This window comes from Sardina pilchardus, chromosome 4, assembly GCF_963854185.1.
Source record: "Sardina pilchardus chromosome 4, fSarPil1.1, whole genome shotgun sequence".
In the NCBI taxonomy this organism is placed as follows: Eukaryota; Metazoa; Chordata; class Actinopteri; order Clupeiformes; family Clupeidae; genus Sardina; species Sardina pilchardus.
In genome coordinates, this window is record NC_084997.1 from 3,105,594 (window position 1) to 3,118,992 (window position 13,399).

The 13,399-nt window shown below is 43.3% G+C and overlaps 1 protein-coding gene across 4 annotated transcripts in view; it reads right to left on the reverse strand.

The window, feature by feature from the left end:
* The window catches only part of tsc22d1 (TSC22 domain family, member 1), a 44,174-nt gene extending 33,702 nt beyond the window's left edge, over nucleotides 1-10,472 (reverse strand). For 3 of the 4 annotated variants that reach the window (XR_009938821.1, XM_062533740.1, XM_062533741.1), the window contains exon 1: nucleotides 7,322-10,472. Coding sequence is in view for 2 of the 4 variants with exons in the window: in XM_062533740.1 (XP_062389724.1) it covers nucleotides 7,322-9,948 (2,627 nt within the window). In the remaining 2 variants the exon portion in view is untranslated. Of the gene's footprint in view, nucleotides 1-564; nucleotides 686-7,321 lie in introns of those variants that run through there. The other variant, XM_062533744.1, reaches the window with a different exon arrangement.
* Between the last annotated feature and the right edge of the window lie 2,927 nt (nucleotides 10,473-13,399).

A 13,399-nucleotide genomic window follows, 5' to 3' on the forward strand; every position in this document is an offset into this window, starting at 1 on the left:
ATACAACCATTGTAGTTTGGTATTTGGCCTTGGGCATTGTGCAATATTTCTTGTGGGGGCAGTGTTCCTTTTGTAGTGTCCACCAGTGTGTAGTGTGAAACGCCGTGTGCGTGTGCGGCCTATTTGGTGTGGAGTCTTTTACAGTGTTTGAGTGTGTGTGTGTGTTCATACATTGCCTATATATTCGACTTTATTCACTGTGAACATATTTTGCTGTGACTTATTTATTGGAGAGCTTTGCCACCGCTACCAGCATCCCATTCTTGGAGAATTTTGACTCTTAACACACCGCCCACTACAAGAGAATCGCATAAGATAATCTTAAGAGCTTAAGATAATTGGCCGTTGTCTGTCTTTGTTTGGAAGGGGGGAAATTGGGGCAAAATCAGCCTGATTATCTTTGTGTGTGTACCCCCCTTGTTTCTCATACAACATCCAGATGCCTTCATGGCGATTTCAGGGGACGAATTCAGGAGGCGATTTCAACCATGCTTCTCTCTCCACTTCCAACATTCCAGCAATATGTTAACTGTTCTACCAGAGACAAAAAAACGTTGGACTTACTGTATACAAATGTGCATGACTCTTATAATGCCACAGCTCTGCCCCCGCTTGGTAGATCAGACAACAACCTGGTTCTTCTCACACCCACTGACACACCCATGGTTCAGCAGCAGCCAGTGACTACAGGGACAGTAAGGAGGTGGTCACAGGAAGCTAATGAGCTACTGCAGTGCTTTGAGGTCACAGACTGGGATGTGCTCAGGGATGGGCACGAATACATCAAAATGTATTTCCAAATAAAATACCAAATACCCACCTAAAAAAAATATCAAAATAAGCTACAAAATACAGCAGCCAAAAAAATTATCAAAATAAAATACTGTATTTTTGTATTTTCAAAATACTACAAAATACTTCTTTCTAAAAGCCTTTTTCGTCTATCCCTTCACTTGTACACTATCTGGAAAAACAGCTGAAAGCAAGAGACTCCTTCCATAATCAGTCAAAAGATTAGATATGGTGTGTTGCATCACAGTGTACAACCTCTATCAATGTAAAAAAAAACAGGTTGTCACATTAATACTGTAAAACAGAAAAAAGAAAGGAAAATTGCAAACTCAAGTATTGCGATATTGTGAACTCAAGTCTTTGTGCTGTCCTTGTGTAAGATAGTGGTGTCTCCTCAGTTGATGCCTTTACGCACAACTAACTTCTCAAACAGTGTTCCATTCAGACGACACCCATGGGGCCTGATGATGGTATTGAACCTTACAAAAAAGGTTTTTGATGAGGGTTACTGGTCCAAGGATGGCAAGTCCTTTCTTTGGTCCTAAAAAATACACCTCATGTTTTGTGTTGTGAGTGCAATGTGCCGAGAGTGGCATCACGGGGGCTTGACCATAGGCCTTTTTTCACCGACAGAGAACCGGCTCCGTTCCCGTTCGCGAACCAACATTTGAACCGTTCGTCGCGTTTTCACCAAACAAAAGCCGGTTCGGAACGTGGCACCTTGGTTCGGAAGTTGAACCAAAAAATAGTTGTTTTTTCCTGCGAACCGGAGTGGGCGTGTCATTGCGTCTTTCAGAGGGAAGAAGGCTAAAAGCATGAGTTTTCCGTCCATATCAACTGTTGCCATGAGTAAACAGAAAGATTCAACTAGCATTACACTGCAGACGTTGACTAGCATTTTAAACAGCTAGTTTCTGCCGTTTTTATGGGACAACTGGTCATATCATTCTCCCGTTTATGCATCTCATTAACTTTTGATTTTGCATGCACCACCCATTGTTGATGACACATCCTTGGTTCTGTTCAAAACTGGAGTAAATGCGGGCTGGTTCACTAGATAGCACCACAGTTCAAAGAATTCTGAACGGCACCAGTTCAACACCAGGTTCGTTTTCGGTGAAAAAAAGCCTTATGTGAAGGTGCCACAGACAGACAGAGATCTCGTGCTACTGAAACCTGTGTTGTGTTGAACCACTGCGGTTCAGCCCTGCACACGCCCAGACTCGAACCCGCGAAACAGCAGCACCACGGATCGGGAGTCGAGCGTGCTAACAATCCAGCTTAAAGCCCAGGCTACTAGCTTTCATGCCAGCAGGCTCTTGAGGCGTCGGGGAGTGAGGTTTACCAACGCTCCACACGTACAGCTATAAGCAAACTGACATCTGTTATACTTGCTGCACAGTCATGTTGGAATAGCTGGGCTTGGCCCCTTAGTTCCAGTGAAAGGAACTCTGAATGCTTCAGCATCAACCAAGACCAACCAAGACCAACATGACTGTGCACCAGTGCACAACGCAAGGTCTTTTTCATCATCTCAATAAAATACAAATTACAAAATAGTATTTAGAGTGCATGCAAATGCACTCTACTGTTATCTAACTTCATTCAAACTGCGCTACGTAGGTCTTACTTAGGTGACTTCAGCTATGTAAATTTCATCTTTGAAAACTTTATCGTTTAATTTATATGAATTTTTAAAAACATTTTTTTCTCCCATAGACTAAACATTGGATTATGACATCACAATAAAGTCGTTAAGCATCTTAAAGGCCAGTTCAAACACAAGATCCGCGACGAGACGAGCTGCAACATTCTAAAAACCAGCAACGTTCTAAAACTCTGCAACTAAGATTTGACATGTTGAATGTTAAGTGACGGCTTGCAACTGCTTGCAACTGCTTGCAACTTTTGATTCACACTGCCGCAACTGCTCTCCGCAACCGTCTCAGACCATCGCGAATCTTCGGTTTGAACTGGCCTTAAGCCAGGTGTTCAAAGCCACCTGGCAGCAACTCTGTCTCAGGCTCTCTGGCTCTCTTAAGACTACATATCCTGTTCAACTGTTTCCTCTACCCACGACTGTTTCAAAATAAAAATCCTCACAATTTTTGCATTTTCATGCACTCGTAATTTCCTTGGAATTACATTCTCTAGTTTGTATTTGAAATACGTATTTCAAATACATGTATTAGAAATACTGCCCATCCCTGGATGTGCTCTGTGAACCCCATGGAAAAGACATTGACTCAGTGACGGATTGTATAACTGAATATATCACCTTTTGCGTTGACAATGTCATACCTACAAGGAAAGTGAAATGCTTTGCAAATAACAAGCCCTGGATCACCAGTGATCTAAAGGAGTTATTGAACAAGAAAAAAATAGCCTTTAGGGATGGTGACAGAGAGATGCAGAGGAGCGTGTAGAGGGAGCTGAAAGCGAGAATGAGAAAGGAGAACAAGGAGAAATATAGGAGGAAGCTGGAGAGTAAGCTCAAGAATAACAATGTGAGAGATGTGTGGATGGGTATGAAAACCATCACAGGTTTTGAGGTGAAGGGGAGTCAGAATAGGGCCAATAAACTGAACACATTTTTCAACAGGTTTAGTACAGGACCCTCCGCTACCTTAGCCACTCAGACCTCTCATACCCCCCTCATGCTAGGACAGCCTGTGCAAGCCTCCTCAGTGATCATGGCTATGGATCAATGTCCCCAGCCTTCAACTCCCACCATGGACACCACCTGGTCTGAAAATCCTGAACCTGCACCATACCCCTCCCACTTGTTTGTCTGTATCCAGCAGCCAGGTGAAAATCTGCAGCTGAGGAGACCTCACCAGAACAAGGCCCCAGGTCTGGATGGTATATCAGCTCAAGGGTCCTGAAGGTCTGTGGAACGATGTGAAGAATGTGATCGATACCATACAGCCAGTAGCCTACGTGAGTAACTTTATCTGTGTTATCCAAATGTATTAAAGTTAGCGAGGTTGAGTCTGCTAACACACCAACACACCAGAGCTGGCTGTTTTTTTCACCGACCCGAGATGATGGAAGTACTCTTCTCGCGCTGGCCCCTGCTTAGCTAGACGGGCTGGCTCTGGTCGGCCTATATCAATCCAACAGAGGGGGGAAGAATAGAATAGGCCTATATGTCGATTTTGCAACAAATTATTCCGACTAAGTTGCAGTGTGGCTGCTGGCCGTGTTCAATTGGAAACTCATAAAAACTCTGGGGCGATTTTCATCAACAATGGCACCCTATGCTCCATCCATCACATGACAACAACAGAAACATAGAACCTAGCTGTAGACATAGGGAGGGAAAGTGAAAACCAGCGCCCCAAGTGGTTACGTTCCTATCGAAGAACAGCTCCAATGTTAAGTCTCATAGACCGACTTTTCAAATAAATACTACGCAGCTATACCAGCGATCTTATCCACCAAAAATATTTTTCAGTCTGCATACTGTGATAATCTACTAACTGTGAAAATATCAGACCCTATTTCGCCTTATTTAAAAAAAACGTAATTGCTCGTTTCATTTCATAAATGGACTACAACTACAAGTGACGTGACACCCTTCAACAACGTTACTCACCTAGCATGGTTTGTTTATTAGCCTGTTAGCTAGTTGGTTAGTTAGTAGACAATCACACTTACTGCCAGCTCTTGTGTGAGTAGGAGCACAACACAAGTTATCCCAACATAAAGGTAATTACCACACGGTTTACATCGCTCTCTGTTATTACAAAATATGTAAAGCCAGTTAAGCAAATTGCCGTTTTGATCAGTTGGATATGAGGCGCCCAAACTGGTGACGTCAAATGCTACTGTAGCTACTGTAGTTCGTTATCACCATGTTACAAACAAACTCAAAACAATTAAACTGATCCTAAAAAATAAAGTATGACCACTAGAAGCAATAGAGCTGACCTAAATGCATAGCATATTGAAGGCATTTAACTAAGTTCCCATCGTGGGCCGAGATATTTTTTCTAAAAGAAAATCCCATCCCCTCCCGCTAGCCTCTAGGAACGCAACCACTAGATGGCGATAAGATTACTTTCCCTCCCTATAGGTTTGGAATTGCATCCTGCCAAAAGTACCTTAAGTGGCCTGCTCTGCAAGTGAGAGGCAAATACCATCAAATTTCATATGACTCATATATTGAAAAAATGGCTTGATTCTGATACAGGAAGTGTCCACCATCGGTTCCTAATGATTAAACGATATAGTTACAATTGCTGGACATGTTTTATCACATATCTCAAGAATAAGTGTGCTACCTTTTGCATCATTGCAATTCGGTTGATGTTTGTTATTAAAACCAGTTAGCTTTCAGCTGCTATAGTAATGGTTAGTAATGACTAGTCTATACAGAATGCTGTGTTTGCAGAATGGGTGGCAGGGGTCAATAGGGGCAGACAGGAAAGTGAACCACAAAGAGAGGTTAAAACTGAAAATGCTACTCTGCCTTGGCCACGAAAAAAGATGCTGATATTGTGAATTGAGGTTAAAACTCATCCATCACTATTTTTATCACTAGGGTTTATTTGTTAATCACCAAAAGGACTAGTCTGGGAATATATAAACTTTCGAAAATTTGGAATTTGCTCTGCAGGTCCGTCTGGCCAAGAGGCCATTGAAAACAGGCATGGATGTGAATTGAGTAAATCAACTGCATTTAAAACCTTAGTTTACAGGATTGCTACATATTTAAACAATTTGGTAAGAGTTTAATGTACCAATGTAAGTTCATTTCACTGCTAGTTACGCCCCTGCTGGAAGTCAATTAACCTTTTCCAGAGCCACAATTGTGGAGGTCTGGGTATTCTCATGCAACAAAGGACATTATGTACACCTAAATGTTTTTTCCCCCTTAATGCTGTTTGGATTCTAGGTCTTAGACACCAAAAATTAATTATCCACCGCTAAAGAAGTAAGCAACCTATCACTCCAAATTTCATAGACTTGCTTCATCAGTTAGCCTATGGGCTGGGAAATATGAGTGTATAACAATATTTCAAAGATTTAACTCAATAAATGCATAGGCTTAATTTCAAAATAGTCATGTTTATAGGAGAATACAGTAGTATTATGGAATGTGTAAGATCTATTTAATTTAGCTCTGGTATGCCTACATTTTTATTTATGACAAAGCGCAAAGTACAAGCAAATCACACTTAATGCCAATGTATCTGTAATAATCAGAGGCTCTTACTGGTCAGTTATTGTCACATTTTTCATCCTACAGTTCCATGCTTTTTAAGGTTACACAATAACTAAAGCTGTGTGATAATACAACATTTGTGTTGTTTGAGTGTACATCTATATGAATATTGGCCAAACATCCCATTATTTATCAGTAAGAGCCTAACAAGACCGTTCCAACAGCACAGTGTACAAAAATGCTAGGCTTAATTCCCACAGGGAATATCATCCAGTCATGGACAAGTTACAGCCTATTGGAAACATTTGAAAAGACAATGTAATAGAAGGTTTCTTATAGACCGGTTCTACAATTTAGAGCCTATTGTTTGTTGAATTCTTAGCAGCTCATTACAATGAATAGAATAGAATAGAATAGAATATATACTTTTTTGATCCCGTGAGGGAAATTCAGTTCTCTGCATTTAACCCAATTTAACCGAATTAGTGAACACACAGCACACAGTGAACACACAGTGAGGTGAATCACACAACCCAGAGCAGTGAGCTGCCTGCCCAACCAGCGGCGCTCGGGGAGCAGTGAGGGGTTAGGTGCCTTGCTCAAGGGCACTTCAGCTGTGGTGGACTGGTCGGGGATCGAACCGGCAACCCTCCGGTTACAAGCCCGATGCGCTAACCAGTACACCACGGCTGCCCCAAATGGCTACTAATAAATCTGCTTCCTGAATATCATAACCAACTCTTAACAGTTACATACATGAAATGCCTAATCACTATGTCCATTTTAGGCTGAAATGCCTTCCTCCAATAAGATCTGCTCCCTTTTAAACACCCAGTAACTTAAGTACAGCCTGTACAAACTAAAACAACAAACATGGCAAAGGCTGCCACAACAACCAACAAGTCGATTAGTTCCATCATAACTGCAGTCATAGCAACTAACCATTAATGCAGTGTGGTCTTTTGGGTTAATCATTTCTTGGTCATCATACTACTGTTGAATGAGTATAAGGGGTAGGCTTACTCATTCTTCCTTTAAGTTAAATATGCATAGAAAATGTATGGCTGTACAGTGCATAGCACATGCTACAACAAAAAACAGTGTGTGCTATAGATGATTTAGCAGCTTAGCAATGGTGACAATGTTTTCAAAAGTGTACCCTTCAGGTGAGTATTTACCGATGCTAGAGATGTTGTGGATTGTGCTACCAAACTATTCAGCACCATTGTTATGAGCGAAAAAAGAGGTAAAAATAGGCTGGCAATACTATTACAAAATCGATTACAAGATTAGGCCTAACTATCCACTCCTCTTCCTATAAATAATGGTCTAAGTAGTAGTAGCAATACTGTTTCTCACCCATCATCCTCTCCATCCACAGGCAGGTTCTTCAGCAGACTTGCTGAGGAAGTTAAGGCATTGACTCCAATATTTCCCTCTGTAGCTAAGGAGGTTCCAGTATGTGAGGCGCATTCACCAGCAGCCAGCATAGGCAGCGATAGCAGGGACTGGTGCTGAAGGAGAAGACGTTGGGCACCCTCAAGCTGTGTGGCTGTCAGAGAAGGCAAGGTTGCACACAGTGTGCTGGCACTAGACTGGACATCATTGTCCTTAGTACCATTCTGGACCATGCCAGACAGGGCAATGTTTGCGAGATTGGGAGGCACATTTGACAGCATATTCGTTATTACAGAGGAGTGTTGGGTCATGCCTTGTGTGCTGACTGGTTGCTGCTCTAAAGGAAGCTGGTGGCTAGGCTTTTGCAAAAGTCCAAGCATAGCCGGCACCATCTGAGGCATGACCCCAACAGGTGCCTGGACCATCTGGGGTGATGATGTCTGCTGAGGCTGGGATTGTAAAAGACCTAAGGGGAGGGGCCGCATGGCAGAAGTGGGTGCTTTGCCCACAGGTTGCTGTGCTGCGATCATCAACTGACTATTCCCTGACACAGAGACAGGTGGCATGCTGCCAGTCTGGAGGGTTATTGACTGTGATGACCCAGGGCAAGATGTCTGGAGCTGGGTTTGGTGCTGAGTTTGGCTGTAATCAGATGATTGGGTGCAAGCCTGGTTTAAAGGAATAATGTGTGCCCGTGCCACCTGGGCAGGTGAGGCCAATTGCTGTGCAGGTGAGTAGCTCATCAGCTGCTGACTGACACACTGGGGGGGTGTCTGGCCATATGACATCTGCTGCTGCTGGGACACTGCTGAGGATGGGAGCATGGGTGATGACAGGGTTCCCAAATTGGTTGATGTCTGCTGTTGCTGCTGCTGCTGCTGCATGCTGACAGGAGGAGAGGGAGCCAGGCTGTTCTTCACATGGTGCACACTCCGGGGAGCCACAGGGGTGTAGTCTTGTGACTGCTGGAAAGTCTGCTGTAAGATAGAGGGACCTCCCATCTCTCCGCTGCCCACACTCTCTGAGAAGTGGCTAAGAGTACTCACAGAACTGCTGACAGAGCTGCTGCTCAAGCTCATACAATCATGCTCTGAACTTGCCACAGTGTTCTCAGTCCCCTGCCGCACAGTCTCCACTACTTGGTTGACAGGAATCTCTGATGGGACTGTGGAGGCTGAAGCAGAGGCAAACATGGATAAAGCTGTTTCTTTATCATAATACTCAGTGCATGTCCACCTCCCCTTCTTGAACGGCTCAGAATTAGAGTCTAGTTTGACTACTCTGAAACGTGAACTTGATGTGACAGGGGGTTGCTGCTGTTGGGTGTGAGAAACTGGGGCGGTGTTTCCTGTAGTCATGGGTTGCACTGCTCCAGGCACTCCTGTAAGGCCACTGTTGTTCATCCCCAAAAGACCAGTCATACTTGCTCCAGTCATTTCACTTTGTTGATGTTGCTGTATCATGTTCACATTTTGGCTGCTACCACTATTCCTCAAACCAGTGGAAGGTACTACATTACTAATGCTGCTGCTGACACCCCCCACAACAGGCACACAGGCTGAATTCAAAGTTCTGATATCATTAACATTGCTTGAACTTACATTACTAATTGTGGCACCTGAGACAGCAGAGAATACTCCAGCAGTAGCTCCTGGGACAGACCCAGGTGAAGGCTGACCCATCAAACCAGCAGTGCTGGCAGAGGCATTTTCAAGTAGGCCTCCAACATTCAAAGGCATTTTCTGGACAGAAGTGGACACGGTGGTCAGAGCAGGGAAGACTGACTGGGCACTGATGGAGGCTGATGAGGCCAGGTTGGCATGAATATGGTGGCGGTGATTATAATGAGGATCCTGTTGGTGGAGGTGATGGGCAGATCCATTCATCAATATGCCCTGTGGATGAGTCAAGGAGTGATGGAGTGGGGGTTGGTTGGGAGACATTGCTCCTGGGGTTTCTGCCTCTTGAAAGTTGTTGAGCGTTTCCTCTGAGGAACTCCTCTGTGGACCTCCCTTATCACTTCGGGAAGGTATATCCATAATCTCAGAGGAGGACAAATCCTCAGTGTGTGACTCATCCAAGTCATCACAGCTTTCAGTATCCTCAACTATGCTGTTGTTAGTGCTGATGGTAATTTGAGCAGGTGTCACACTGGTGATCTGAAAGCCACTTTTTTTCTTCATCTGTGCTCCAGATAATGGCAGAATCTGAGGTTGGATTGTAGACTGGGTATGAATGTTGAGACTGTGAGGAGGTTGCTGTAATCCACCAGTAGAAGAGACAGGTATAGGGTGAGCCTGTGTCAGTGAGTGATACTCATCAGCCAGCAGAGGGTTGTTACTAAGTGTAGAGCAAGTCACAGTTGACAATGCAGACATGGTTTCACTGCTATGATTACAAACGTTACCCCCTCCAGGAATAATTGCTGGGTACGCCATTTTCCTTGGGCTTGGTGAGTCCCCTGCAGAAACCGGGTGATGCATTTCGAAATATCCAGAGGGGGCAAACAGTTGTAAACACCGGTATGGAGTACTGACGTTTTGACAGTGGTTTGATAAACAGACCCACCGTACCAAACTAAAGTCCATATACGTTGGAACACTTTTAGTTTCAGCCAAGTGAAGGGAATCTAACTATTTAAATGCCAACCAGCACAGAGACGGTGTGGATAGACAAGCAGTCAGTGAGTCTTGAGCTAACTAGCTAGCTAGCTACCAAGATAACACTGTCTTTCCTGGTGGCGTGCACGTCAAACACTGCTCGAGCGAAGTTTAAGCCAACACGGATATTGTCCCTTCTACGGGTATCTATATCCAGTTCACTTAATAATACATATAAATTTGCAAGCCAATGTTAGCTACAAGCCCACAGCAACAGTAACGTTAATGTGAAGTTAACGTTAACGTTACCTTCAGCATTGTCTGGCTCTGTTGAGTCATACTATTTGACATACAGCGTAGAAGACATTAAAATAAATCAACAGTCCTTGCCGGAGTGGATAAGAAGAAATGATCCGTTTTGGTTTAGTAATCACTGTTTATTCCATTTCGTCCCCTCTTTGTTATAGTCCAACGTTTGCTGTCTCACTCCCAGGTTCTGACCACTGACCACCTTGTAATGTTGCCTGGTGTGTGTGCCTGCCTGTGACGGCGAGACCAAAGGGGGAGGAGTGCTGGCCAACATAGCTAAAGCGCATGCGTGTTCACGACTCGGAACAGACATAAAGCAGTCTGGGGAGAGAGGGGTGACAATAATGGAAAGTAAGCCAGAGAAGCGAACAAAAACGAGCTTCGGCACACATTCCGGAAAGTGCCGATGAATGAAAACAAAACACTTCTCGTAATATTGGTATTCTCATGAGAAAATGTCATGATGCAGACAGTAAACGTCTAGGTATTTGCGCAAGCCACTTCCAGATAGGCAAACTGATACATTACAGCACACTAACAGAGCTGCTAGCTACGTTGTATTCTCGTCTACAGGGAGCACTGGTTATTGCTGAGGTAATTACCATTCACCAGACGGGTGATTACAGTGTAAAACGCAATGATATGGGTGTTGTCCTTTTCAGCGCCGTCAGCGTCAACGTTAGATTGATTTGATTATAGCAGTGCATGATTAGCATTAGTATTTATCACATTTGGGCTTCAATAGCATAGCTTGCAAATGCTTGCAAATCGCCAACTTGTTTGTTAGTTTGTTGTGCTATAGCCTAGTCTATAGTAAACAAATCCAAAAGTTTCTGTTTAACAAAAGAGTCACATTCAAAGAGGGACCAGAGTTTTCTACAGACAGAATAGTGCCGGCGACCTGGACTAAACACATGTGTTGACTCAAACAAGCCACATTCAGACGTCATCCACATTGCCCCCATGTCCTATGGAATACTTTTGTTGTAGGCTAGCTATAGGTAACATATTAGGCTACAGCATTTCAGACGCCAATTTATTTATGTATTTGTTTATCTTGTTTGGGCGAGTAAAGTGAGTTGCTGGATGTAATTAGCCTAGAAATCTAGACGCCCCTAGCGGCAGCAAATGTAATTTGGCTGGCGGGGCAGTCTAGGCACGATCCATTGAGGTAGGGAGCTGAGAACCCCCAGCACCAGCGGTCCAATCACAGGGCTTAACATAATGGTGACTGGCATGCGACCAGAAGTTGCGACGGTAACGCATCCTGCTATTTGAAAACAAGAAGATGATTCGTTTAGCGTTATCCTATTGCGTGGAGAGGGAAGGTTACGCATCCTGCTACTTGAAAACAAGAAGATGATTCGTTTAGCGTTATCCTATTGCGGGGAGGGAATTTGAAAGACAACTGTTTATCCCACCCCTCCAATTGAGCCCTGTCTACGGTGAGTGTCCAGACCCTACATCTTGATGTGGGTCTGGCTCGTCAGGCTAGGATGTAATGTCATGCAACATCGAAAAATAAACATGACCTTGGCTCACTCCATAATTATTAAACAGTTAATAAGACCTCTATCTCACATTGTCTGTGTTCTAACAAAGACAGATTTCAATGTTTTTAAACAATCAAATGAAATTCCAATTACATAATAGATACTTAATTTGCATACGCTGTAGCCTAGCCAGATGTGTTGGTGCAGGCTAATTGATATCATCTTAAATTTCCATTACACTTGTTGAACATTATGTAGATTATTGTCCTATAAGTTAAGATCTACCTGGCTATCATGACACGTTTTTATTTTACTAGAAACATTTTTTTTGTGTGTGTGTGTGTGTGTGTGTGTGTGTGAGTGACACATTCATGCTCTATTGTCTTTAGCAATGTGCAGCTCTACCAAGTTGGTTAGTTTCAGAGCCTGGACCAGTCCTATGAGTAATGGTTGACTCCACCAGGGGCGTAGCGTTCGTTGGTGCAGCCGGTGCAACGCACCGGGGCCCTCAGAGCTTCGCAGGGCCCTTTGCAGATCGGAATTTGCCCCGCGCCTCCCAGCTGTGCGACATAAAGTCAACTGTTGTCGTTAATGACGACTTTGCAAAAAGCAAAATTAATCAATAAAACTAATAACAGTATTGATTATTTTATTGTCAACTTATAAGATGTAACATGGCCTGCTGGGAAATCTGTTTGTCCAGTCATAACATTTTTACGTCATCTCTGATCATAGGCTGCTGCACATGTTAGCAAATGTAAACAGGTATAGGCTACCCCACATTGACATGTCAGAGACATTTGTTTGCTCTCAGTCACACTCTGGTTGTGCATTTAGCCTTGGCCCTGGAAAATTACCAAAGTGAAGGGATGGGAATTGAGGTTCTCCTGCTACATTGCTCTATGCAGTGGCTTGTGTTATGTCCACTGCCATTGAATGGCCATTCAAAACTCACAGGGTTCACATTTTGAGTTTGGCTCCTCCTGGCTGCAAAGGTTTAGTCCACATTGCAGGATGCATGTGGCCTAGTTTTAATTCTGTGACACTGTATACATAATTGTATTTAATCCGAATGGACATACAAAGGTATTTTCAATTCCCAAACAAGAGTTAGATATAAGTATAGTTTGATCAAACTTTCATGACTGGTTGAGATGAGGGAATATTAAAACATACTCTCCAAGCATAATGAAATATTACTATCATGTTATTATTTCCAATGTCTTCTTTTATTTAATATGAGAAAAGTTTGAGAAGCTGAACAGAGATTATGAGTAAAATATTTACGAAGTGAATATAAAAAATCCCCCACAGGAGTACATGCCCTTTGTGACTGCCAGGCAGTCCAGAGCATGCAGATAGGCTGTAACCATCCCATACAAATTGTTGAGAGAGAGAGAGCCAGCGAGGACTGATTGCAATGTAAGCGTCTGGTGCTGTCAGCAGCTTTAAATCACTCTGGCACACAAAAAACACAGAGAGCTATTGTGCTGCCTGAAGAGTATTGGCGAATTTATACTCCCGTGTCTACTTTCATTAGGATATGAACATTTCTTATAATGGCATGAAACCTTAATTATGTTTCCAACATCATGCAGAGTTTGGAAAGGAATTGAAAGGGAATTTGAGTGGGGGTA